Here is a 26,989-nt window from a genome sequence, read left to right on the forward strand (position 1 = left end):
TTGCGTGGCGCCTGCAGTGCTCGCCGACATCTTGGAGTTGCCGCTCCACCTGACTCTGCTCGCAGTGTTGTAGTGTTAGTGGTGCTCTGTTCAACCAATCAAAAATTGCTATCATCTCCTGCACAGGCACGGGTGAGTCTGCCTTGTTCATATCACTGCTTGAGAATTCTTAATCAGATCATTCATCAACAATGGGATTTTAATTACGTCATATTTCGGTTTTACTTTCTCACAACCAGCAAAATTGCAATGCTGCTGAATACACGCTTAGCACCTACAAAAAAAAAGGAGCCAGTCTTGCCATCTACCTATATGTTTATTTATCGTATGTATGTATGTATGTATGTATGTATGTATGTATGTATGTATGTATGTATGTATGTGTGTATGTATGTGTATGTATGTATGTATGCGTGTATGTACCTATGTAGGTATGTATGTGTGTAGGTAGGTATGTATGTATGTATGTATCTATGTATGTATGTGTGTAGGTATGTATGTATGTATCTATGTATGTGTGTATGTATGTATGTATGTATCTATGTATGTGTATGTATGTATCTATGCATGTATGTGTGAAGGTATGTATGTGTGAAGGTATGTATGTGTGTATCTATGCATGTATGTGTGAAGGTATGTATGTATGTATCTATGCATGTATGTGTGAAAGTATGTATGTATGTATGTATGTATGTATGTATGTATCTATGTATGTATCTATGTATGTGTGTATATATGTATGCCTTTTTTTTGAGCAGCATGTTCCATTACAAATGGAAAGTAATGCTACATGCCTAGGTTTACCTTCAAGTACATAATCCATTTACATTATATTATTATGTTGCCATTCTAGATTAAATATGGATTAGTGTAGTTCATCTACTATGTGTAACTGCCAAGATAATATTGGTACTTCTTAATCTAACTTATTTTCCTATTCCTAACCTATGAAGTACAAGAATCTATTTACATATTCTAGCATTAAAATATTTACAATATTTACATATTTACTATCTCTTGATCAGCCTATTTTCAGATAAATTATACCCTCTAATATTGTAGCTTATTTACAGAATGTAAGTAACCTGTTTTTGACCCTTATCACTTAATTCTGACTATGTATCTATGTATGTATGTGTGTATGCATGTAAGTATCTATGCATGTATGTGTGAAGGTATGTATGTGTGTATGTATGTATGTATGTATGTATGCATGTATGTATCTATGCATGTATGTGTGAATGTATGTATGTCTGTAGGTATGTGTGTAGGTATGTATGTATGTATGTATGTATGTATGTATATGTCACTGCGATGATGTTACATTTAATTAAATCTTCATATGTTTAAATTCCATTTTATATTATGTTTATCTGTGCAGCTTTAACATCTTTGGATGCATCCGTGACGCTGTAAGTCCATGACAACCGCAATGCTACTATAAACAAAAGTTTGTTTTACTGCAAATTTGTAATGTTTAAGTTTAAGATGATGATTCAGATAAAATTAATACAATTATCATGTTGTAATATTATGTTACTTAGTTTCAATACATTCTGAAATATACTTGATGCTATAATTAGAAAAACGATTGCAGTAATGAATGAGACTAGACGCTATTACGTTACGGGTGTAGATAAATGCAATTCAGCAGCAATCCTTCCGGCACTAGCCACGTGCTGACGTCTGTTTGTAAACTTCTCCCATAGCCTACCTCTGCCGTGCATTGCAATGCATTTTACCAAACCTGTGCTGGGTATCACTCAGTTTTTCAAATGTAAACTCTCTGTACACTATCACAATAAATCAATTACTGCACTGCTCGGTTGAACTGCTCAGAATGATTAGATTGTAGATGTGTACGGGCCCATCTAACAACTCCCTTCACAGCAGCGTTTGTGATAAGCATTCCCAGAATCAAATAGGAATACAACATTAGAAACTGATCTAACAAATAGTCATGAATGATTCTTCTTGTTTGTGCATTATTTCGACAACAAAGTACAGTATTTTCGGCGTAATGTTCATAAGAACATTCATTCATGCTTCATATCAAGGAACATGCTCAGAAAAATTGAAGAAATACTTTTGACTCATCCTGTATGCGATTAACAGATATACCGTACCTATTACACACACAAAGAGTTTTAGTTATTGTAGGCCTATCTCTACGTTTAATGATCCATATGCAATAAATACAACACTTTAAATAATCACCAATATAACAAACAAACTGCACAGAGCTTAAACACGTGTTTGAGATATTCTTGTAACAACACTTTTCTCAACAATAAGTTCAGAATTGAAGATCAATTTTGGGAACTTAATTTACTCTTCTGAGTACATACACAACAATAGTATTTGTTTTATTATAATAAAAATTATATAAACAAAATAAAATATATTGGAAATTTGTATTTCAAATATTCCTGTAACAACACTTTTCACTCAAACAAATTATACTTTTCATAAATTCAAGAATTTTGGCATTTCACTGATCTTGCATTGTTTCCTTAAGGTGAAACAAACTAAAATTAAATTCAATGCTTTCTACATACAGAACAAAACTACATAAACAACGATTATACTTGGCTTTACGGATAGTCCGCACATTACGCGAGAGTTGTCCAAGTCCGACAGGTGACCTGGATGGCACTCGTGAATCTGACGCTGACCGGTGGGCCATCCTACCTCAGTCCCTGATACAGTTAGGCCCCATTTCGAGGACTTTTTCTTATTACCTCTTACCGGTACATTATTCGTACGGGACTACAGGCCTAAATCACCACCGTTCATCGTCGATTCGTTTTCCTCCCATGCGAGGGAGCCTCGGACCTCCCTACTATGGTCTGTCCAAAACAACTTCCGACCTGACAAATGGCGCCTTTAGCATGTTACCATGGCAACCATTCAAATCAACCAATCACGAGAGACGCGTAACCACGGTAACGGGACGGTGTTGCCGTGTCTATGTTTACAATTTGCACGTGAATACCACGGTCTAGTGGTGAATACAGTGCCCGGAATGACTTTGAATTGGCTGGTTAGCGCGTGCTTTGCGTGAATAAAAAATATTATTTACTTGTATTATTGTTTTAGTGTATCGATAATTATTGTGTTTAAATTATATTACACATATTATCTTCGTTGTCATTGGTGGAGTGTGTGGCTAGTGTCCGTTTTCTAGTTTCTGCGAGAGTTTCTAAACAGGTGACTTGTGCAATGTCGGAAGGAAGGAAAGACAGACGGAGAACAAGGAATATTGGACAAGGTCAATAGAGTCAATCGAGAGATAGTGTGTAATGTAAGAGAGTATTTTGAGAGGGAAAAAGATAATGGCGGATCTCTTTTACCTTTGGCCCAAGTCGTAATGAGAACTGCTGTTTGTGTTAAAATTAATAAGAGCACTGTTATTGATATTGGAAAAGAAAGAGACCGTGTAGACTTTTAATCCTACATATTTTTACAGTTTACAATTTTTAAACGGTTTTCTAACAATATTACATTGACGAAATACCGGCACTCATAACAGTAAAGGCTTCGTATTAAATTTAAACCAGTTTTCACAGTTTACAGTCCTTTCGACGCTTTTCTAACGGTATTACATTGAAGATTACTACCACTACCGCTGCCACTACTACTACGTATAATAATAGACTAATAAAATAATAATGTACGCCAATTTTAATGCCTAGTGTTCAACAAATTGTTTAAAAATATGTGTTCATGTCAGCCGTTCATTACTGCACTCTATCGGCAGCGCGCTCGCTTACACGAAAGATGGGCAACATGACAACACTGCTCCCCCTTCTCTGTAAACTGTCAAGTCGGAAGTAGTTTTGGTCAAGGTATAAACACGCGCGTTGCCAAGGTAAGTTGTATGTGCTGCACATTTAACATTATATTTTTATGAAGACTACTTTATTGCATTTTTCGAACATACTAGGACAATATAATACTGAAGGCTATTGAAATATGTAGACTATAAATATTGAAGTAAATTATCCAAAGAATACCTAAATATTAGATTGAAATAATATACCTACATGTGTCGCATTCTACAAAACTAGCGCTATGATATTGATACAATATCAGAGAACAAATTAATTTGTATTATTAAATATTAAAGCAAATATAAGACAGAAAAAATACAACGAATATCAAATATTTTAATAGTCATTTATCTATGATCAAGTTGGCTGAATTTCTTATCATTCTGTCTCATTTTTTTATTTCTTTCCTGCATCGCTGAACAACTCCGACTTCTTGTTTACTGTTGAAACGAGTAAACTGCCGTCATTTACGGGTGAAAATGATAAACTCTGACTGTTTAAACATCAAACCATGTAATTTCATTTCGTTACAATGAAGCGAGCTAAAAGCCTTGAAAATGGATGCATTATCACCAGGTGAGATAACAAGCGTTAACTTAATTAAAAACTGTAATATTCAGTTTTCACCATAAGCGATGTGAGGCATATTAAACAGGAAGTTTGATAACTTGCTGACTAAGTGATTAAGTAGATTTTACTGGAAACTCCCATTTAAAATCCTTAGTGTAATCCTCTTCCCGGTCTTGAAGCCTTTCACTGTTTAAAGACATGATGGTTGTAACGCTGTTAAAATTCCCAGGCCAGCCTACTGGAGCAAACAACCAACACTGAAACCAAGTAAAAACTGGCTGTTGGGCAGAGCACAAAGCGCGGTCAATGCAGATATTTAAACTTTGTTTTTTGTTAACTATAAAGGTTTTCTTGTATCTCTTCTACTAGTTATTAGGTAATTCTTAAGACTTCCTTCTAGGAATAGTGCAAGTGTTTTAATTTAGCGTTAGCCTTAGTTTAAATGTAGTACCTAGATAATTTTAGGTTTCGTTGCTAGCACCAATTTTTTTTTATTCGTGTTTACTGAACTACTAGTATTTATGTAAACGAAATGATGAGACGATAAATACTCTACAGCTCCTTTCGATATGCATTGATTGTAACGTGGTGTGCAGTTCTGGGAAACTGGAGGGCAACTTTGGCAGTAGTAAACGTCGTGAGCGCCAATTATTACGTGCACATCGTGATGTGAAATCGTACCTACATCACACTTCTGTAATTCTCCTTAAACTAATTTGATGTAGAAGTAGGATTGTTGTTAGTGACAAGGACAGGTAGGGTTTAATGAGACAGATTAGTGACAAGTATTAGTGACAAGTAGCCCTACGGTCATTTATAACGTTAGATTCAGACGCACTGTCAGTGATAAGATTATTTATTTATTTATTTATTTATTTATTTATAACTACAATAATATAAATGAAAAGAAGAATCATACTATAAAATTTAGTGATTAGTAGAATTGAATTAAATATGTAAAGTAATCAATTTAAATATACTGTAGGCTACTGCTGAACTCACTTGAGAAGTAAAACTACTTGATTTGTATTTTAAGATATCACCAATAAATGATTTTCGCATGACATTATAGGAATCTGTTTTTCACGATACTAATCACACAAATTTTCTAAAATGCCAATAGAATAAAACCAAAAACTTTTTTACAGCATGTTTCCTTAAAAATGACTTGTAACGGTGAAATATTTAATATGAGTAATTCATATAATATTAACATAGCTAACATTAGGGAGAAGACTGAAGACTGCATATTTTTGGACGATTAATACTTCCCACTCCGCTCGGCTCGGCTTGGCTGTAGCAACAAAAGAATCTACCTGCAACCCCCCCGCACCGATGGCAAGAATACCTCAGGTCCAGCGCTAAACTCGTCGGAGGAAGACAGTAGATAGAGTTTGATAAAGAGATAATTACTGAGAAGTAGCCCCATTGTTAGGTAGGGTTTGATGAAGGGATAGACAAATAGTTCCACTGTCAATGGCCGAGTCAGATAGAGTGTCACAAGGAGATCGACAGATGACAAGTGCTTCGTGCAAAAATGACACAAGTGGCTGCCAGTCCCATTATCCCTACTATTGTTTCCTAAAGTTGCTTTCGTAGTTCCCAACGATATCCCCCTGGACCACATCACATTGCTCCATTTCGCTGTGGTAATGTGTTATCTCTTTCAAAGCGTACATTTCCTTTTAGTGTATCAAAAAAAACCCGCCATTGTACTCACTACATCTTACATGGCATGGTCCGATCACTGTAATTGTGAGTACAGACATGCTGCTCCACTTCTACTGCCTAATTGGAATTATTTTTAATTACTTACATGCTTTCCTGGTACAAATCCATCTTGAAAGTTCGTTCTGAAGCTCCTTGTGACGGCGAAACTTGTGACCATCCTTCACTAACAAATCCTTCCGCTTTCGACTTCCCCATCTCCTGCTCTCCATGGCTCACACTGAACAGCTATGAGGGCGGAGGTATATGTTCTGCAAATCTGCCCCCAACGAGTTACAGATATTCTTCTCTTTCTAACTCGTCGTCTGCACCGCATCAATAAGGTTCTCCACAGTTTTCATAGATGGACGCACCTGGACTCTCCCTTACCTAGGCTCATACGATTCACCTAACCTAGTCATTACGAAAATAATAGTTCTCTAAACATATTTATGTCTATAATTATGCCTCAAATTGAAAACTTCTTTAAACAAAAAATTGATAAACTGCCATATCTACCTACACGAATCACTTGTAAAATTAAAGTGATTATACCCTTTAAGGAAAGCCAGTAAATCATTCACACGGTCAATATTTTCTTCAGTACACAGCCTGGCATTAGGTCGACCTACTTTTTCGCACGGACTACACCGCTTGATATGAAGGGGTTTCGTCTCGCAGCACATCTACTATATAACATAATAAACCGTGGCGCTACAGCCAGTGAAGGGCCTAGACCGACCAGCCGGCTGCTGGCCTCACGCCCACATGCCGAAGCAGAGGTGGCCGATCATCCAACCAGAATGGAGGTATCGTGTGGTTAGCTCGATGATCCCCCCAGCCGTTATAGCTGGCATTCACAACCGGATTTCGCTACCTATCGTAGCTCCCCAAGTGCATCACGATGCTGGGTGGGCACCGGTCCCATACACTGGCCGAAATTTCATGAGAAAATTTCTTCCCCCATGAGGACTCGAACCAGCGCACATTCCGTAACGCGAGTCCTAGGCAGATGCCTTAGGGTACGTACACGTTGGAGCGACGATAAACGATAAAAGAAGCAGCGATGCTATATCAGAGAGAATTGAAGCATGCATTGTTATTGAGGTGTGCATATTGGAGTAACGATAAAAGCGAAGATACACGATAAAAGCGACGAAAAAGAAGAGATCCATTTTCTTCCCCTCTTGTCGTTTATATGATCTCTGATTAAGATAATATTAATCTGTATAATTACCGGTGGTTATCAACATATCCGAATATTAATCGATTTATTATTATTTCGGCATATTAAATTAATTATTGTAGATAATGGCAAATTGATCAGTTGTGTATTTATTGGTCATATGTTATGTGATCACAAGAACCAATCACAACACAAGGAATTTATACTATCTTTGGGCTGAGAAACGGGTTTAATTTTGTACGTATTTAAGTTACATTAACCTTGAACCTAGCAGCTGATATTTCCTATATATCTTCTTTCATTAAGTGAATGCATAGAATATCTTCTACTGATAAATCAAAATGTTCGCTTCCCGCGTCCTCGTCGCTCCGATATGAACACTTGATTCTTTGATAATACCAAAGCGTCGCTAGATCATTTCTCTTATCGTTTATCGTTGCTCCAACGTGTACGTACCCTTAGACCACGACGCCACGGCGCGCGACGCAGCAATCTACTATTATGGTATAATCTTGATAGATTTCCTTACGCGTTACATCTTTTTTTTTTAGAGGAAGACAAAATAGAAATTTTAAATTTTCATGGTATAAGAAATATCCTTGGCTAACAGGGTGCTCTGAGACAAATAAGTTATATTGTTATACATGTATTCTGTTTGGGGGTTAAAATAAGTGGTCATAATTTTCTTGTGGGGTCATGACGTCATAAACACTTTTGACAGAAAAGCCGAGAAATATCTGCTCAACAAAAAGATACAGGGTAAGCAGATTTTTTGTCTATGCAGTATTTACACCTCAGCTCCGCCACTGCAAGTCTCAGAAACACAAAAGATACATTTTCTTACGTTTGACGTATTAACCAAAACAGCTAGGTTTACATCAAATAAACACGATTCATTAGTTAAAAAACTAATGAAAACCTCTAGCAGCACAGTGCAAACGTGGACTGTGCAGACGCATGCACTAGGCTAGGCGACCTGATGGAGGAATGACGCACAAAGCTATTCTGTATCTAATTTCGTGGACTAACCACACTGTTAGCACGTACCGCACAAATAAAACACGTCACAGCAGTATTGGTTTCGTACTGTCAACAGCACTTTGGAATCGCTGTGGTCTGATATGGACAGTGCCCGCGCTCAATCTGGGAGGAAAATCCACCGAGTGGCATTTGTTAATGAACACTCGTCGCTATTTAATTACCAAACAGTTTAGAAGTGCCTCTCACATCCGCTGGGTGCGAGGTTCGCGGGGATGGGTTTTAAAAATCTTTAACATGACTTCCTGGTGGAGGGATGACGTGCACGTGTCGTGGATTCACGGCACGTAAAACAGCCCTGTCCCTGAAAGAGGGCCCGCGCGTTAATTAAAATACTGTTTATAATAATAATCAACCCTGCAGCCTGTCATAGGCGGTCCGATCAGGCCTAACACATGAAGCATCTGCACCACTCCGTCAACATTTCTCCATTTCGTTGTCATTCTACAGCACGGTGCGAGATCGTGCATGTATACATTTGCTTGGTTTCCGCACAAAACCAATCCGCGGAAAGTCTAAAATTCCACATTCAATATCATAGACTGGGGGAAAAAAAAGACAGACGTATATCACGGCCTGCTGGAGTATAGTAAACACAGAAAACATTTTTTTATTTTTATTTTATTGGGATATTTTACGACGCTGTATCAACATCTAGGTTATTTAGCATCTGAATGATATGAAGGTGATAATGCCGGTGAAATGAGTCCGGGGTCCAACACCGAAAGTTACCCAGCATTTGCTCATATTGGGCTGAGGGAAACCCCCGGAAAAAACCTCAACCAGATAACTTGCCCCGACCGGGATTCGAACCCGGGCCACCTGATTTCGCGGCCAGACGCGCTGACCGTTACTCCACAGGTGTGGACCAGAAAACATTTTAAAACAACAATGTTGAAGATAGATATTTTTGTTTTGCAAATTTGCCGTCATTGAACAGAAACCAAGATGGAGATTTCATTGCAACTAATTAGAAATTCCTCTTTCAGATAAGTAATAAACGATCGTCGCACAAAATAATATACGATACACGAGCAGTATGTTTTCCTTCAATTCTCGGAAATTAAAAAAGCTCAACTACGTTTCGCTTTTTCAAACTTTTTCTCGAACATGAAAACGTCAACATACCGCTCTTGTAACGCATATTACTATTCCGAATGCCGGCTGGCGACGCAAGGAGGGGGCTGGCTCGAAAACTGGGTACGCTGCGAACCTTAGTTTAGTCAGCCAGTGTGGATTTGGGAATCCGCCCAGCTTGAGGGTTGGCGCAATATATCGTGAAAGCTGCAGTGCCCCCCTCCATTCCAATCCCCACGGTCAAGAAGTGACATTCCTGCCCTCATGTTAACCAACAATACTGACTGTGACATTTAATTGCTTGTTAAAAAATAAAAATTATTAGGCCTAAGTCCAATTTGGATAAGTCCCAATTTTTCTTTCAAATAAGAACGCCCTCATTTTTTAGCAATATTTCACGTGCATTGCCTTACTCGTAGCCACAAAATACATTGGACAGTTTGACAGCACTCCAGTACATATAAATGTTGCAAATCAAGCTTTCAGGTATAACTCCCTGTAAAGTTGATTTGAATAATTTCGAAGGAAAAATTGTTCCGGGTATCGAACCCGGGACCTTTGGTTTAACGTACGAACGCTCTACCAACTGAGCTACCCGGGAACTCTACCAGACACCGATCCAATTTTTCCCTCTATATCCACATACCTCAAAGTGGGCTGACAACCGTCAAGCAACCAGCATTGAGTGCACACTAACTCTGTGTGACTTAAATTGTGGTTTTCTGTTAACGAACAGTGACGTGTATTATGCAAATCAAACTTTCAGGTATAACTCCCTGTAAAGTTCATTTGAATAATTTCGAGGGAAAAATTGTTCCGGGGCCAGGTATATATATATAACTGATGTTCCCTTTGCACTGCGGCCGGTTATCTCTGGAAGGTCCCGGGTTCAATGTTGATAAGCTTCCAGAACAGCCTCCCGTCCAACTGAGCGTGGTGCGACCACACCAGTGCCGAGGTCATGAGAGAGTCTCCATGCATCTGAGAGGAATATCTTTTCACTTCTATAGTGAGAAATGATAAAGAAAAGGAACAACGAGACATAGAACGAAGTATGTGACCAGACGTCCCACAGTTCTTGTTGAAACACAACACACAATATTAGTCCCATTCTGTTGAAAGTGCATCTTGCTGAACAACGACTCAAAATGGAATTATGTTGAAATGCGTGTATAATTAATATCATTATAAAGCTTTCTGTTGATTCCAACATTGATGACAAAGCCATGTTCAATCACTTTGTTTGTGAAGCGATTTGTCAGTGTAGACAAAGTCACTCAATGGAATAGAAGTCCATATGAGAGGGGTAGAAATGTTCCAACATTTCTCCTTTCAAGAACTATCGTTCATAAACATTGCTAAAATTGTAGAATTTGGCTTACTCCTAACTGAAATCAATGCTCCTGTAAAAAGAGTGTTTGCTAGAACGAACAAATTTAATATGGACATCGGGGGAAAAAAATTGAAGGTTGACACATAGAAGTCATTCTTAATTATCGAAGTTAATTTCTGATACAGTTTGCTTAACTTTTTCAATTTCTCGACTGAGATAATTAACTTCTTATGGAAACTATTTACTAAAAACACTTATGAATAGCCTGTAATGTTGTGTTTTTAATATTTTAATTTCATTTGTTTTATAACGTTATTATATAGGTATGTGATATATCTTACAGATTCAATGCCTACATTTTGTTCTCATTATTTAAAATTAAAGAATTAAATTTCTATTTCCTGAACTGCATGTTGTACTAGTATAGGAAGTAGTATCAGTGAATGTCCCGTTTTGAGCTTTAGAAATTCTTTCACGTTAACTGAAGGGAAGAAAGGAAGCAATAGGAACTCTAGGCCAATCTGTTGCTGTCTCCCCCCCTTAGCCTACATTGTATTAACAAGTTCATGTCTTGAAAGCTGTCATGTACAGCACCATGATGGTACAGTGCAAAGCGATAGCTGGCGAAATAAAGAGCAAGATTATGCAGATAGGGTGGCTGTTTATTGAGTCGTCTGCATTTAAATTGCTTTAACACTATTATGTTACGCAACAAAAGCCTTCATCTGTCAACACTCTGGGGGTGACCGACGATGGATCGTTGCCATATAATATTCTCCCCTTATGCATTGAAGAGTTTGTACGAATCGTGTTGTAGACAAAATTCTCTTCATTGTGTGTAAATAATGTGATCGATCACTGATCAGGAAGTGGGACAGGCTTTTTTTGTCTTGTTTTGTTGGGTTTTTCGTAATTTTCTTCAGTCAATCCAATAAAATAAATCTGTTGTAAAATGGGGAAAACGGGGGGAAACGGCAAATTAAAAAAGATGGCGGAGTATTTGTGTGGTTGAGCGGAACGTTTAAAGTGGTTGGTGGTTGCTTGATTTTAATTTGTCTCTGCCAGGGACATTATCCCATTGAGGTGTCTAATGTATATTTCTCCATTTTATATCTTGCATTTTTAATGCAATACATAACAATACATTTCTTCTTTTAATATAAGTTGAGCGGGACAACAACACTAGTAGACCAACATTCCTAATTTATTTTGAATCTTGCGTACACTACTTTTAACACTTGAATATAAGTAATTGATTAACTAGCGGACTTACTCGTGTTAATTATGTAAGTCTGTGCGGCTTACAGCTGTTTCGGTGCATCATCACACCATCCTCAGAGAATACTAGATCTCGGCGTCATCTCGAACTTCTCTGCCTGTTATGTGGGTGCGTTTGATTGTTGAGAGGTGTTGAATAGTGGAGTCAAATAGTTTGTGTGTACTGAAATTGATCTGTGTGTTGAGAATTTGATCGGGGACATGGACATGGAAATCCTACACATACAACCCAAGAACCAAAAACTCAACACACTAGAACAATACGAAATATACAAACACACTAAAACACACCCCGATCAAATTCTCAACAAACAGATCAATTTCAGTACACACACACTATTTGACAGTGGCGTATACTGGTTAAAGGGTTTGGGCTACCACTGACCCTATTATTACACAAAATATATTTTTAAATCCCTATAATAAAATTCCTTACATATTTATGTGAATTCCAGACGTCTTGATTGGGACGAAAATACGTTGATGACTTCGTCCTTGAAATTACAGTTGGGCCACTTGCAAAGTTTCTGTAGAAATGACTTTTCAATGGACATCAGTGCCAAGCCGGATAAACGTTCTTGTGTATGAGTTGATCTACAGTAGGATTTTATTCTCTTCAACGCAGAAAATGTTCTTTCTACCGATGCTGACGTAGCTGGTATTGTCACAATTAATGTTGCCAATTTAAGGACTTCAGGAATAACTTGGTTCAGCTGGTTTTCATATATGGCAGATAATATTTCATGGATAGGTTTGTTCGAAAAATCAAAGACCTCTGCTGAATATATTACACTTAATTCATTTTTCAAACGTACTTGATCAAAGTGACTGTTATAGGACTGAAATAATTTGTTTAGTGCCTCATTAGAAAAGTTTTCTCTATAAGCAGAACATTTTTGAGAATCTAGAAGATGTGTGAACTGAAGCTTTCCATAATCAGAAAATCTGTCAGTAATTTCCATGTGCATACGATCTAGTATGCTGTAGTACAGCTGCCTGTATTTCAATTCATCATCTCCTTTTCTTCGCTTTAATGGTGGTTCCATTGTATTGGCTGAAGAAATTTCATTTTCCATATTACTCCATATGGACGGAAACCCACTACGTCTGAACTCGGATATATTATGTTTTAACTTTGATACCTCTTGCAAGCAGTATGCTATGTCTAGACTTTTTGTCTGAAGAATATTGTAAAGCACATCTGTATGTGCGAACACTCTAGCATAGACTTCAAGAAGAAATATATTCTGAAACTGTGTGAAAAAAATACAAATATCCTTGAGCCTGCACAATTACATCATCATCCCCGTTTTCTTCAGAGTCATTACAAATGATATTTTTAAAGAAAGCAGTCCGTTTTTCTCCGTATTCCTTTACTGTATTTACAAGCCGAGATGTAAAATTCAATCTAGTTGGTGCTACTTTTGGGAGTTTCTTGTTCATAAATTCCTTGAGTTTTCTGATCTTTTAGGAGATGATGAGAAAAATGCACCTAAACCCGACAGTGTTTTGAAAAAATGCGGCATTCTGGAATGGATGAAGTAGTTTGTTGCAAAACTAAATTGAGAACATGGCTGTAACAATGGACAAATAGTGCTTGAGGATACTTTTCTTGAACTTTTGTTTTCAAGCCATTAATATTTCCCACCATAACTGAAGCACCATCGTATGTCTGTGCAATTAACTTATTGCCGACATTGTATTTTGCTATAACACCTTCCACATACTGAAACAAAGGAGCAGCAGTTTTGTCCGAACTGACATTTGTGAATCCTATAAACCGTTCTTGAACATTGGCAGTACTGTCGACGTATCTTAAAACAGTGGACAATTGACTCTGATTAGAGCAGTAACTTGTTTCATCAACAACAATGGCCACAAAAGGTTTTATGTTCTTTAGCATAACCCCACTTATAGCAAATATTAAGTCATTCTGAATTGCGGGAGAAGTACCACGAAATACTGTTGAACTCTCAAGATGATTGGCCAGTAAATGGTCAAATTCACTTAAGGAACTTAAATATTCAATATAATTTCCTCTATTGTCTGATTCCACACTCTCATTATGACCCCGAAAAGCCAACTATTGTTTTCCTAGAAAGCAGACTGCGTTAATAAGACGCAGTAAAATCTCCCGATTTTTTTTCACAAGAGCATTGTGTTGATTGATGTGTAGAGCTTTTTGCTTATCTAGCTGTAAATCAATTCTTGTCTTTCCAAAGTTTGCAAAGTTCATGCTACTACAAATATGAGCTTTTGATTTGTCGTATTCTAGGACTGCCGTTCGAAGGGAGTTCATATTAGAAAACCCCTCTTTTGACCACACATTAGTTTCGCGGCTAAATAACAAACATGGCCAGCAAAATAGTTTAGACAGTTTAGAACTACCACACAACCAATTCCACTTACCATATGATGTTGAAGTGAAATGGCGTGTGTACTCACGCTGTTTTTCTTTTACGTCCATGGACAAATTTAACTCAGGAGTTGGTCTTTCCATTTTCACAATTTCAACTTTCTCGTTGTTATGTACGACTATTAAAAGGCAGTTTTAATAAACCTTCTATTACACAGTCATTTTCAACACAAACCTCTCCAGAAACTTGTTCTGCCATATTTTTCACAATATCACTTAATTGGGAAATTAAAAACTTAATAATTCACAATTAATATAACTCTTAGACACTCGAACAAATCACAGATTTAAAATAATGCACTGCAAGAACACAATCACATTCATAGCTAGCGTACTAAGCGTATTGTTGCTTCGCGCCTGCGAAGAAACCGATCACGAGAGCGGCAACTCACCCGCCTACACTGCACAATGGAAACAGAAGGGGAGGGGGACGGGAAGTTGTGCGAAGGACAGCGTGAGCGGAACGGTCACAGCTACCTCACGTAGCAAGCGGTTTCTCCAGCGATGCCGCCTTGACAACTTGTTTCTTTTCGAGAGCAGAGAGCGCATATAAATCTAACAATTACTTTAATTTTAATTACTATGGTAAAACTAATAAGACAAAATTATTACATAATGTTATATTATAAACTTTTTCTTTTGTAATTTCCTTGGGCTACCGCCGGTAGCCCCGGTAGTCCGCAAAATACGCTCCTGCTATTTGACTCCACTATTCAACACCTTTCAACAATCAAACGCGCCCACATAACAGGCAGAGAAGTTTGAGATGACGTCGAGATCTAGTAGGCTCTGAAGACGGTGTGATGATGCACCGAAACAGCTGTAAGCCGCACAGACTTACATAATTAACACGAGTAAGTCCGCTAGTTAATCAATTACTTATTCCTAATTTATTTATTATGGACATCATTTTTATCCACAATTCAATTGTTTTCATCTTTCTAGATTACACTCTTTTAACACTCATCACATCACTGAGCAAGTGTTAAGTTATCGGTATTCAAAATAACAACCAATCGGTGCTTCGCTGTGATAAAGTTACAGAATGAAGGCACTAGGCTACTGTTCAACACAAGCAGTTATGTATTAATTTCTAATAGGTAATGTAACTTAACAGCTCTTCGGTAAATTTTGATGTCTCTCTCAGGAGAAAATATTCACTTCGCGCCCTGAGGTCACGGTTTGATCAGCAAAATCATAAAGTAGACAACTTGGCCGCTGATCACGATCGGGCGTGGACTGATATATCAGACTGGGTTTTTCCGAAGTTTCCTCCCAACCGTATGGTAACGTATTACTAAACTACAACCATCAGACGTTAACATGATGGGCAGCTCGTGCATAAGTCTCAACTTCACCGCCGGGTTTGAAACCTTGGACCTCGAATCTAACGGCCAGCATGGCAACGGTAACCACTAGACCACATCGATGACGGCAATATTTCACACATCTGTCTACGAGACTAATGATGACGTGATATAACATGGAGGTTAGGAACTACCATAAGACTAGGCAAATTACGTGATGATACATATTTTATGCAAATTACACGTAATTCACGTCTCGTAGAAAAACCAATTTTACACGATATAACTTACATACCGGTATCCTACTGTGTGCTTCAAGACGCTGTGTTTTTAATTACCGAGCCTCAAAATGCAAATTTTGAGCAGTTTTGACTTCAAAGTTTTCTGAGAATAAAACCAAATTCGTCATACTTCCTATGCAAAGATCTTCCTGCGTACGACATATCGTCTGCAACTGTTACCTTTAAATACAAAATCACTGATTATAAATTCCTACTTAAGCCTTCAGACCTATCAGGTCACAATATTATCGAGAACAATCCTAAACAGTGTAGCAGAAATCACTGGGAAAGTGTCCACAGAAAGTTCTCAAAAGAACAACGCAAAGTTGCATTTTCTCTTTCAATATTAGCTTCTGTGAACAGGACAAGTTATTTGGTCAGCGGAAAAAGAAAAACAAACGAAGTCGGCATTACGCATAAACACACTATCCATAAAAGGAGTTGGGCAAAAAATATAAAAACAAAAGACGTCCGTGGGAACATGGAAAACAATGACAAAATGCGCATACGAAAACCGTCGGCAGTCTTTGAGTACTATTGAACTTTGGGATCTGTATATTTAGTAGTATTAATTTATTTAACTTGGTAGAGATAAGGCCGTCGGGCCTTCTCTGCCCCTCAACCAGGAGATTCCAACTATAATATGACGAATAAAATTACAATTAGTATTAAATTTACAATTACAATTACAAATAAAATTACAATATTAAATTTACAATTACAATTACAAATAAAATTACAATATTAAATTTACAATTACAATTACAAATAAAATTACAATATTAAATTTACAATTACAATTACAATATAGTCAAAGGAGCGGCAACACGCGGAAACACAGTGTGTCGGAATATCTCTGCAAAGGATGGAAGAAATGAAGAGCTCGAATGAAGTAACCTGGGAATTCGGGTGGCAATTTAATGTATTACATCGAGTTTTCAATTTATTACATTTTTCCATTTATGATATAAATTTCGCATTTCTACGCCTACTTTACTCTCATGTAGAAATTAATTTTTACACGTATTTCCCAACCCTGACGGAAACATAACAAGAAATTAACACTTTCCTTTATGAATTGTGGAAGGATTTCAAGACTTTTTTTTTTTTTTTTGAATGGCAGACGTAAAAGTTTGCAAGATATTTGCTAATAACTTGACACATGACTACGAATTTAAGAAAGTAATATCACAGTCTACTAGTCTACTATATACAGTCACGAAGCTTGAGTTTTGAGGGTGCTAGAAACAATAGACTGTGACGGTACTATTTTGCATTGCCTGTAATAAGGCGATATTAGCGATCCTAGTAGTGAGCAACTACCTAATGTTTGCATATTTACTACGTATTGAGCTTCGCGACTGTATATACTAGACGTGGTAACATAGCCTTCATTTGTTTACAGGGAACAAGCATGGCCAGCGGAGTGGACTTGTTGATGTACCTGAACACGTCATGCGTGGAGTGCTCGGACATGGGGCCCCCGCCAGACACCATCCTCAGCATCCCCCCTCCTCCTCTGCCGGCATTTTTGCAGAGGGCACCAAATATGAATACGTCCACGTGCAGCGTCCTGTGTGACTGGACCGCAGGCCCTGGGGTGGAGTACGTTGAGTTGCCGAGACAAGGTATTCAAACACGTACGATGTCTCATTTAATCTAATGGATAAATCTTATTAATAAAAAACACAAGCCTCAACAATGGAAAACTATCGGTTTATAAACGTCTCTATTTAGGCTATACAGTTGCCGCAAGCTATCTGATCTCAGAACACGGAACATTACGACAAGGACAAGCATGGGCGGTTATTATCCTATCTACAATGTATTTTGTAACAAAGGAAAATTGTATTATTTGCGAATTTTGTGGGTTTTTTTTTATTTTAGTAAGTTATTTTACGACGCTTTATCAACATCTTTGGTTATTTAGCGTCTGAATGAGACGAAGGTGATAATGCCGGTGAAATGAGTCCGGGGTCCAACACCGAAAGTTACCCAGCATTTGCTCATATTGGGTTGAGGGAAACCACCGGAAAAAACCTCAACCAGGTAACTTGCTCCGACCGGGAATCGAACCCGGGCCACCTGGTTTCGCGGCCAGACGCGCTGACCGTTACTCCACAGGTGTGGACAATTTTGTGTAAAAATTAATTTGTTTACCAAGACAAACTTAGCCCACTCTTGTTTTTAAGTGGAAAAGAAATATTATTCCACAGTATATAATTTTATAATGCATTTATATTCAAAATTAATTTATTAATAACTACATATGTACGGCCTCACACACAGACACATGTATAGGCTTACACTATAAATGAAATTGTTAGAGGACTTGGGTTTAAAACATAACAAGTCCACACCTGTGGAGTAACGGTCAGCGTGTATGGCCGCGAAACCAGGTGGCCCGGGTTCGATTCCCGGTCGGGGCAAGTTACCTGGTTGAAGTTTTGTCCGGGGTTTTCTCTCAACTCAATATGAGCAAATGCTGGGTAACTTTCGGTGCTGGACCCCGGACTCATTTCACCGGCATTATCGTCTTCATCTCATTCAGACGCTAAATAACCAAAGATGTTGATAAAGCGTCGTAAAATAACCTACTAAAACATAACATTTATTCTTTACACAGGAATATACGCCAATTGAATGCCCTGTACATTGCTAATTGCAGGTCCAGCAATGGACGACACTTGGCTGCTGGTGCTGATCGCGTCCTGCGTCGGAGTCCTGCTGCTGGGGGCGCTGCTGGCCCTCTTCCTGCTCAAGTGCAGGGTGTACGTACTCAGCTTGCAGTTCTCATATTTCAGTGCACGATTTGTTAAATTCTGTTAGTTGTAAATGAAAGGAATTTAAGCAAATTATTTATAGCTTCCTCTTCATAACTACTAAAGAAATAATCGCATTCATGTAGGACATTTTACTTGACTGTAGGAAAATTAGTAAAATAATCATAGTGCAGAGGCGAACATAGATAGAATTGGACTCTCATATTAACTCACTATATTTCTTAGTTGTTATACCTTACAATTTCTTTTTGAATATATCGGTAGCGTTCATTTTAAACGAGACAAGCAATTATGGCTTATTAATGAAAGTCTTTGATTAAACACAAAATATGTGTACAACTTTACAACATTAAAGTTGTTTTTAAACAATGGCAGTGTTTCCTAAACAAAAAGGTTGAGTCATTTGTCTTTGTGTGCGTGTGAAAGTGTCCAAACACACATGTCCATTTATTATCCCATTCATACACTTCATTGCCTTGTGTAACTTATTCCATCATCTTCATGTTTTTTTTTTTTAATTACAGAACTATAACAAAGAACTGACAAACCCGATTTAGTCCATGATGCCTATCACAAGTACCACTCTACTCAAATCGATTTAGTCCATCATGCCTATCGCAAGTACCACTCCACTCAAACCCAATTTAGTCCATCATGCCTATCACAAGTACCACTCCACTCAAACCCAATTTAGTCCATCATGCCTATCACAAGTACCACTCCACTCAAACCCAATTTAGTCCATCATGCCTATCACAAGTACCACTCCACTCAAACCCAATTTAGTCCATCATGCCTATCACAAGTACCACTCCACTCAAACCCAATTTAGTCCGTCATGCATATCACAAGTACCACTCTACTCAAATCGATTTAGTCCATCATGCCTATCACAAGTACCACTCCACTCAAACCCAATTTAGTCCATCATGCCTATCACAAGTACCACTCCACTCAAACCCAATTTAGTCCATCATGCCTATCACAAGTACCACTCTACTCAAATCGATTTAGTCCATCATGCCTATCACAAGTACCACTCCACTCAAACCCAATTTAGTCCATCATGCCTATCACAAGTACCACTCCACTCAAACCCAATTTAGTCCATCATGCCTATCACAAGTACCACTCCACTCAAACCCAATTTAGTCCATCATGCCTATCACAAGTACCACTCTACTCAAATCGATTTAGTCCATCATGCATATCACAAGTACCACTCTACTCAAATCGATTTAGTCCATCATGCCTATCACAAGTACCACTCCACTCAAACCCAATTTAGTCCATCATGCCTACCACAAGTACCACTCCACTCAAACCCAATTTAGTCCATCATGCCTATCACAAGTACCACTCAAACGAAATTGTACGGAATTATATATCCACTCTTAACACTGAACTACTTGGAGGGGTGTGGTGAACAGTACAACGATAATAGTATGGAGACCGACAACACGTGTCCAGAGTTAATCACACAGTGCCTTCAGTTGTGCAGCAATGGAGCATTCAGTATTCCTGATATAGGTCTCATTCATCGAATAGTATCTAGTATTATGCGACAGTTACTTGCGCCCTTCTTCTCTTAATTACATAATCATGGTTTGCACAGTATACATTTATGGTTCGTTCAATAATTTAGAACAAAACAGAGTCAGACAAACAGAGATGTCCTTCTCAAAAAGTACTTTTGTATTAGCGGCACCAAAAATGTACAAAGCTTCCATTTCCTCGAAATAATGTTTTGAACATTACAATATCTACAGTAGATATCTTCTGAAGGAAAACTTGACATATGTGTCAGGTCAATAATATTCAACGCTAAAGCCTGGACTCACTCTCGGCAAAATCATGTGAATTTTGACCTTATAGCATTTTATGGGCAAGACGTGTACGTTTGTTTGTCTTATCTCATGTTGAAGAGAGCGCAGTGGAAAGGGCTCGCTGCAGCTAGACGGGTCCACTCTGAGTAAGGCGAAGGGCGTGAAGGGCTGCGAGGCCGTGCTGTACCCCTGTCCGTCCTCCGGGGGAGCGGTGACTCCCGACAGCCGCGTGTTGTGGGCAGCGCTGACGCCCCGCGGCACCACCCAGCACTTCACGGCAGAGCCACCCATCTACCACCACAGCATGCCACAGTATGGCTCGACTCTGCAGCATCAGACGCGCAGCCTGCCCCCCATCCCCACATCTCCCCAGAATCCGCCCCCGCAGATATCGCCGTACCAGGTGACCCAGATCACTCAGCTGCCCGACGCCCTGCCGGTGAGCTTCGATAACTCTGGATTCGTGGATTCCGACGACCCGACCCCCGTGGTGGAGAGCTACCAGCTGAGCGAGCTGATGGAGACGAGCAGCAACACCGCCACCATCGGCAGCACCAACAGCATGCGGAGGACGCCGTGCAGCAGCCCGCACGCCTCCCCTCGCCCCAGGGTGTCCTCGCCCACTCGCATAGAGCACCCTAACCTGCCCCCGTTAAACCTGCACCCGAGCCATCGCGGTCTGCGCAGGGCAACTCTCTCCAGAAGGGAATCGGAAGCGTCTTCTGTCTCCTCACCCGTGGTGCTGTAGGGAGTCTTTTAACACACCACTGCAAGGAGTTTTCAGACTAGCCTCCACACCTGGGTTATGCGATTATTTTCAGGTGAAATTTTCGAAGTGCAGCTTTCATAACATGAGGAAGTAAAGCTGAAGGGCTGTGCAAAATAGCCAGCACTCCAAAAGAGTTGTCAAAAATGGTATAAAATATCCAAAGCTATCATTCAACAAGCTGCTCTATTATTTAATCATATCAGCAATCATTATAATCCTTGCAACACCATTATCAAAAACATCTCGTTAATTTTCTAAAAGGAATGTCATCTATGTTGTTAAATTAATGAATTTTTAAGAGACTGACAGAATTTTCAAAAGTAAGAGCACAGAGCGAAACATGATTACAAGTGCTTCAATTCGACTGGAGAGACATTACAGCGTGGAAGGAAACCTGTTACATTAATTCACTCACACATAATAGATCAAGTCAATGCGAACAACTTTTGTCACATAAGTTTTTCATAGTCCAATAGTTTTAAGAATACGAAATGCAACGCGCGAACAGCAGCAGAGCTCCGCAGTGGATCTTCACTCCACAAGACTTGCAAGAGAATGTGAACAAAAACGTCTCATCAGATATGTTTCGATCTAATTACTGTACATCAAAACGTTAAGTATTCAATGAATAAAATACGCAAATTGTTTGATTTTTAATATTCTTTATTACGTTATAACATTTTAACCCTAAATTTAATGCCATGAAACTTATTTAACAATCACAGTATCTCCTGTTTACGTAATTACAAAATAGTAAAGAATCTACCCATTTCCATTAAAGATCCCTTTACATTTTACATAAACTCTAAATAACACTGGTACGAATATCATTCTAACTCAATTTCCATTTAAGTTATTATCTTTGAAGAACTTAAAAATTAATTTGGAAAAGAAATTAAGTTTACAGTAATGTGTTAACTTCCATCAGTTTTTATAAGGACAAATACCATCTGGAATCCATCGTCATTACGGGACTAATGATAGGAGCCCGTGGGACCATACCCCGGTTCCTAGTCGACTTCTGTAAATCTTTTGGCCTGCATAAAAGTATTTTAAGAGATCTAACAATTGCAGCACTCAAAGGCTCAATAGCTATTTTCAGGCATCATACATATGGACCAGGACTAATTCGCATCTCCTTGACGTCACTTCGTTTAACATCATGTGTTTCAATATAATTCAAATTCTTTCTTTTTCACTCTAACAACAATTTATCACTAAGCCTCAAGGCTTTTACTCTATTGTATCATGGTACTCTTTGTTGACGGCAACCTGTAGTGGTTACAGGAAGAAATTAAATTATGTAATTAGATCGAAGTCCCGCGCCATGGCGTCGCGGTCTAAGGCATCCTGCTTAGGACCCGCGTTACGGAATGCGCGCTGGTTCGAGTCCTCATGGGGGAGAAATTTTCTCATGAAATTTCGGCCAGTGTATGGGACCGATGCCCACCCAGCATCGTGATGCACTTGGGGAGCTACGATAGGTAGCGAAATCCGGTTGCGAATGCCAGCTATAACGGCTGGGGGGATCATCGTGTTAACCACATGATACCTCCATTCTGGTTGGATGATCGTCCACCTCTGCTTCGGCATGTGGGCGTGAGGCCAGCAGCCGGCTGGTCGGTCTAGGCCCTTCACGGGCTGTAGCGCCACGGATTATTTATTAATTAGATCGAAAAGTATCTGATGAGACGTTTTTGTTCACATTCCCCTCTAGCAAGTCTCATGGAGTGGAGTTCCACCCACCTCCAGGAGCATGGCTACTGTTTGCAGCATCTCAGAACTATTGGACGTATCTAAAAACTTGTTTGACAAAAGTTGTTTGCATTGACTTGATACATTCTTCTATGAATTAATAGGTTGCCTTCCACCTGTATTGTAATTTGTCTTCATTGCATCATAGACCATATAAAATTGTTTTCATTTTTCACTCTTTATATAAAATGTAACTGTCTATGATGGTGAACAATTTGCCCTCCTTGTTGGTATTGGTATAAGGACAATACCAGTATCTATGCTTACCACAAATGTGTACAGCCTGTATGTTTCAATTCTTAGGAAATCGATATGTAATTGTACCTCTACATGTCATTATAATTTGGTAGTTTAGTGTCCGGTATCAGATTATCAAGAATAGAAAAAAAAACTGTTTTTGTAATTAATACATTGCATAATAAATTAAACATCACATTATTATATACATTTATCATTTGCCAGAAGAATTGGCCTATGAATTTCTAGTCATAGAAGAACGTAAATTAAATTTTTGTCAGGTATATTTGTCTGAAGACATTGCAAAAAATCGCTAAGCAAAAATGATTGTAATGAATATTATTAAATTAACTACACCAACGAATATAGCTTTTGTACACACTTGTCACTTCTACTCATTTTACATAGTCACCAATTACACCTGTACCTTTGTTATTGTATTTTGTTATGTACAGCATTGAATGAGAAATGGGAGCCTTATGGTAAAGATGGAAGGATATGAACAGTAATGTACAAGCTCCATAAAAGTTGTAGAGAAAAAAGAAAGAACAGAGGGGAAAAAATGCAAACTGTCGAATACAGTACAGCTCGAGAGGTCAGGCCTGGTAAGCCCTGTCCAAGGTTTGCATTTCGAATACGAGTTTTACTGTAGTTCATTATTCTGGCAATACTACAAAACTAACAACTACCGGGACTTCTTCCACATTATCACTGTTGTGGTGAAGAAACTACTGTAACCACTTTTGTTATCGAAACAATGCGATAAATCCAGTCATCTGGTAGCAATGCTGTACACAGTGTTTCTTCAAATTAGATCATTGTGCACTTTAAATCTGACATTTTCATGCAAATAATCTTCCAAAATTACGAGTAAATTTCTTGCTCTCAAAGCCATTGTCTCTTAAATTCTGTTCTTTTGTACAATGTGAACCCACAGTACGAGTATGAAAGTGAGGGGAAGAGAAATTGTAAATTAATTTGTATAAATACTGGTAATATATTTTGGTTTTACTTTAAGTCTCAATTGAAGACCTGAATTGACAATCATCCTGAGTCCAAAATTTACCGAATTTGACTTTTTACCTGACATGTCATGCTTTGCATAAGCCACCATCCTGTACAAAAATATCCCAAATCCGACTCTGAGGCTGTTTTTTAATCATACAGGCATTGATTTCAATACTCTTATACTGCAAGCCTGTAATTCTTTTGCTCTCCTGAAAAATTTACTTCAATGGACTTGGAATCTTTGTCAATTCAGGTCTTCAATTTCATTTACTTGAAACGGAATATACTGTACGATCTGGAAATACAAACAAATGAAAGAAGGTATGTTTAGCCTCTATGCTGTAGTACTGAAGGTGTGAGTTTTAATTTAAAAAAATTAATAGCAACTCCTCCAATCTTGTATGATCATAAATCCATTCAAACTTGTGAATGTAGTGCACCATAAACGAAACGACTGATTTCGAATCCAAATTTATGTTAAAATTTCAATGAATATAAATTTGTGCACAGCTACACAGTCTGCTGGGATTCTTAGACTAACTCTGCAATGTTCATGAACCAAAGGAGTTGTAAGACAACGGTGCACAAGATTTACAAACGGTCGAATGAATGTTCACAATGAAATATGATCTGATGAATTTGCACTGGGAGTAGATGCAGAGGTTCGGAGAAATCGTCACTTTATAATAATTGAGATTTTTCGAAAATCTGGCTTATCATCTTGCGCGAAGTCATAAGGGACAGATTAGGCTTGGACCTGCAGGCTGATAATGGCCTTAGCATTAGCTTTCCTGCAGCGGTGCCACAACAAAGGACAAAAATGCTTGGTCACAACATAACCAGTGATGATTTTTGATTTCGTTGCGTCCATCTGAATCAAAAGGAAGTCTCTACAGTGGAAGAAACCAAGGAGTTACCAAGGTTATGGAGACTACCTATTTGTACACAACCAAGCTCACAGCAGACTTTGAGGGCCATAAAAAACAGGTACTTTATACTCATCACACCTCGAGAATTGCTTCAACATTACAATTGGGAATTGTTTGATACTCGCCATACAGTCCTGATCTTGATCCAGGTAACGGTCATCTTCACAGGTGGTGAACAGATGGAAAAATAATTTACCTACACAAATATTTTTTGTACACATAATAAAGTTGATTTGCCATTTTTCTTACATTGTCTATAACCCACTGGAAATAATTTTCTTACGTACCCTCATATACATCAAAATCTTTTTTTATAGAAATTTAAAATATTAATTTAATTTAGGATTAATATTTTCACTTTATTAGTGTTGAAGAAAATATGTTTTTTTTTTTTTTATTGTTTCACTTTTAACAACATATACTGTACTAAGTAAGATGTTTAGCGTATTTGATTGTATTATAGTAAATGTGGTAAATACTGCTGTCACATACTACTAACAACTAATGTAAAATAATATTACCAAGTATTTTAATATATTATCCCTAATCAGTGTTTATATTTGTCTCGAAGCTATACACACAAACATTGATACGTACCTAACTACTGGACTTGGTCAGTGACCTGAACCAGGAAACGTTGATCCACACAACTGTACACGAACTTTATTCTTTACAGCTGACTTGTATAGTACAGAAAATTGTTAAGTAACTTGTAAATTTTTAAGTGGATCTCAACCCCTGGCCATGAGTGATAAACAGTATTTTACGTTTCCATGTCAGAAGATAAGAAAATTAGAGATACATTGGACTTAAAAGAATCAAAAAATTTATCGTAGGACTCAAAAATGGAATCAATGTATTATAATGTAAAGTACTTTTATTGGTGACAAAGACAACGTGTTACTATTCGAATGTGTTTGTTAGAACTGTATTATGTTATATATATGTTATGTAAGTTTGTTATTTTTAACATTCACGATCATGAATATTATAACTGTAGCACATATAGGCCTACATGAATTGTGAACTGTCACACAATCCGTTTATAAATTATACACTTGACATGACTTTCCAGCATTGTCATTTCAATACATTTACTATGAAAGATTGAATGCATTCATCTGTATGCCAGTTAAGCTTATGCTACAGTCTATAGTAGGGATCTGATAATGCTGGAAGTCCATTAACTCAAATGTAACGGCTTTTATTGTTTTTAATGTAAAAAAGAAACTTAACACAACATTCAATAATGTGCAATATAAAAGTTATTAAATTATAATAAAGAATATTATGTAATATTTACTCTCCTTTTTGGCAGTACAGTGATAGCAATACAATAACCTTATCCAGTATCTGTGGGGGGGAACCCTCAGCTTCAGACTTCTGAAATGTGTGCAAATGGAGGTAGATTGTTGTTATGTACAAGCCATTTGAGTGGCAACGGGTGAAAAAACTGTCCAGCTTCAGTTGTTAGTTAATAATTAAAATTACCCTGAACTTCCGAAAATGTTCATAGTGAGGGGCAATTACAGGGTCATAGGTCCTTATGTAGTAGCTGGCGATATTCATGGACATTCTGTACATGAGAAAATTTGTTAGTAAGAACTATGTAGCCAGGATCATTTTCGCTGAACATCATCATCAGTTAAGTGTTTG

General features: G+C 38.0%; 2 protein-coding genes across 2 annotated transcripts in view; one reads left to right on the plus strand and one right to left on the minus strand.

Annotated features, from left to right (window-relative positions):
- Positions 1 to 6,325, minus strand: part of LOC138713948 (potassium channel subfamily K member 1-like) — a 164,030-nt gene extending 157,705 nt beyond the window's left edge. Inside the window, exon 1 of the mRNA XM_069846517.1 lies at positions 6,220 to 6,325. Within this exon, the coding sequence (XP_069702618.1) occupies positions 6,220 to 6,291 (72 nt within the window). The 5' untranslated portion in view covers positions 6,292 to 6,325. The remainder of the gene's footprint in view (positions 1 to 6,219) is intronic.
- On the plus strand, positions 1 to 26,631 carry LOC138713949 (uncharacterized). The gene is made up of 4 exons (XM_069846522.1): positions 1 to 132; positions 17,432 to 17,654; positions 18,695 to 18,797; positions 20,735 to 26,631. Exons 2-4 carry the CDS (start codon positions 17,441 to 17,443, stop codon positions 21,381 to 21,383), a joined length of 966 nt encoding a protein of 321 aa, XP_069702623.1. The 5' UTR covers positions 1 to 132; positions 17,432 to 17,440; the 3' UTR covers positions 21,384 to 26,631.
- The last annotated feature ends 358 nt before the right edge of the window (positions 26,632 to 26,989 follow it).

Source organism: Periplaneta americana, chromosome 14 (assembly GCF_040183065.1).
Source record: "Periplaneta americana isolate PAMFEO1 chromosome 14, P.americana_PAMFEO1_priV1, whole genome shotgun sequence".
In the NCBI taxonomy this organism is placed as follows: domain Eukaryota; kingdom Metazoa; phylum Arthropoda; class Insecta; order Blattodea; family Blattidae; genus Periplaneta; species Periplaneta americana.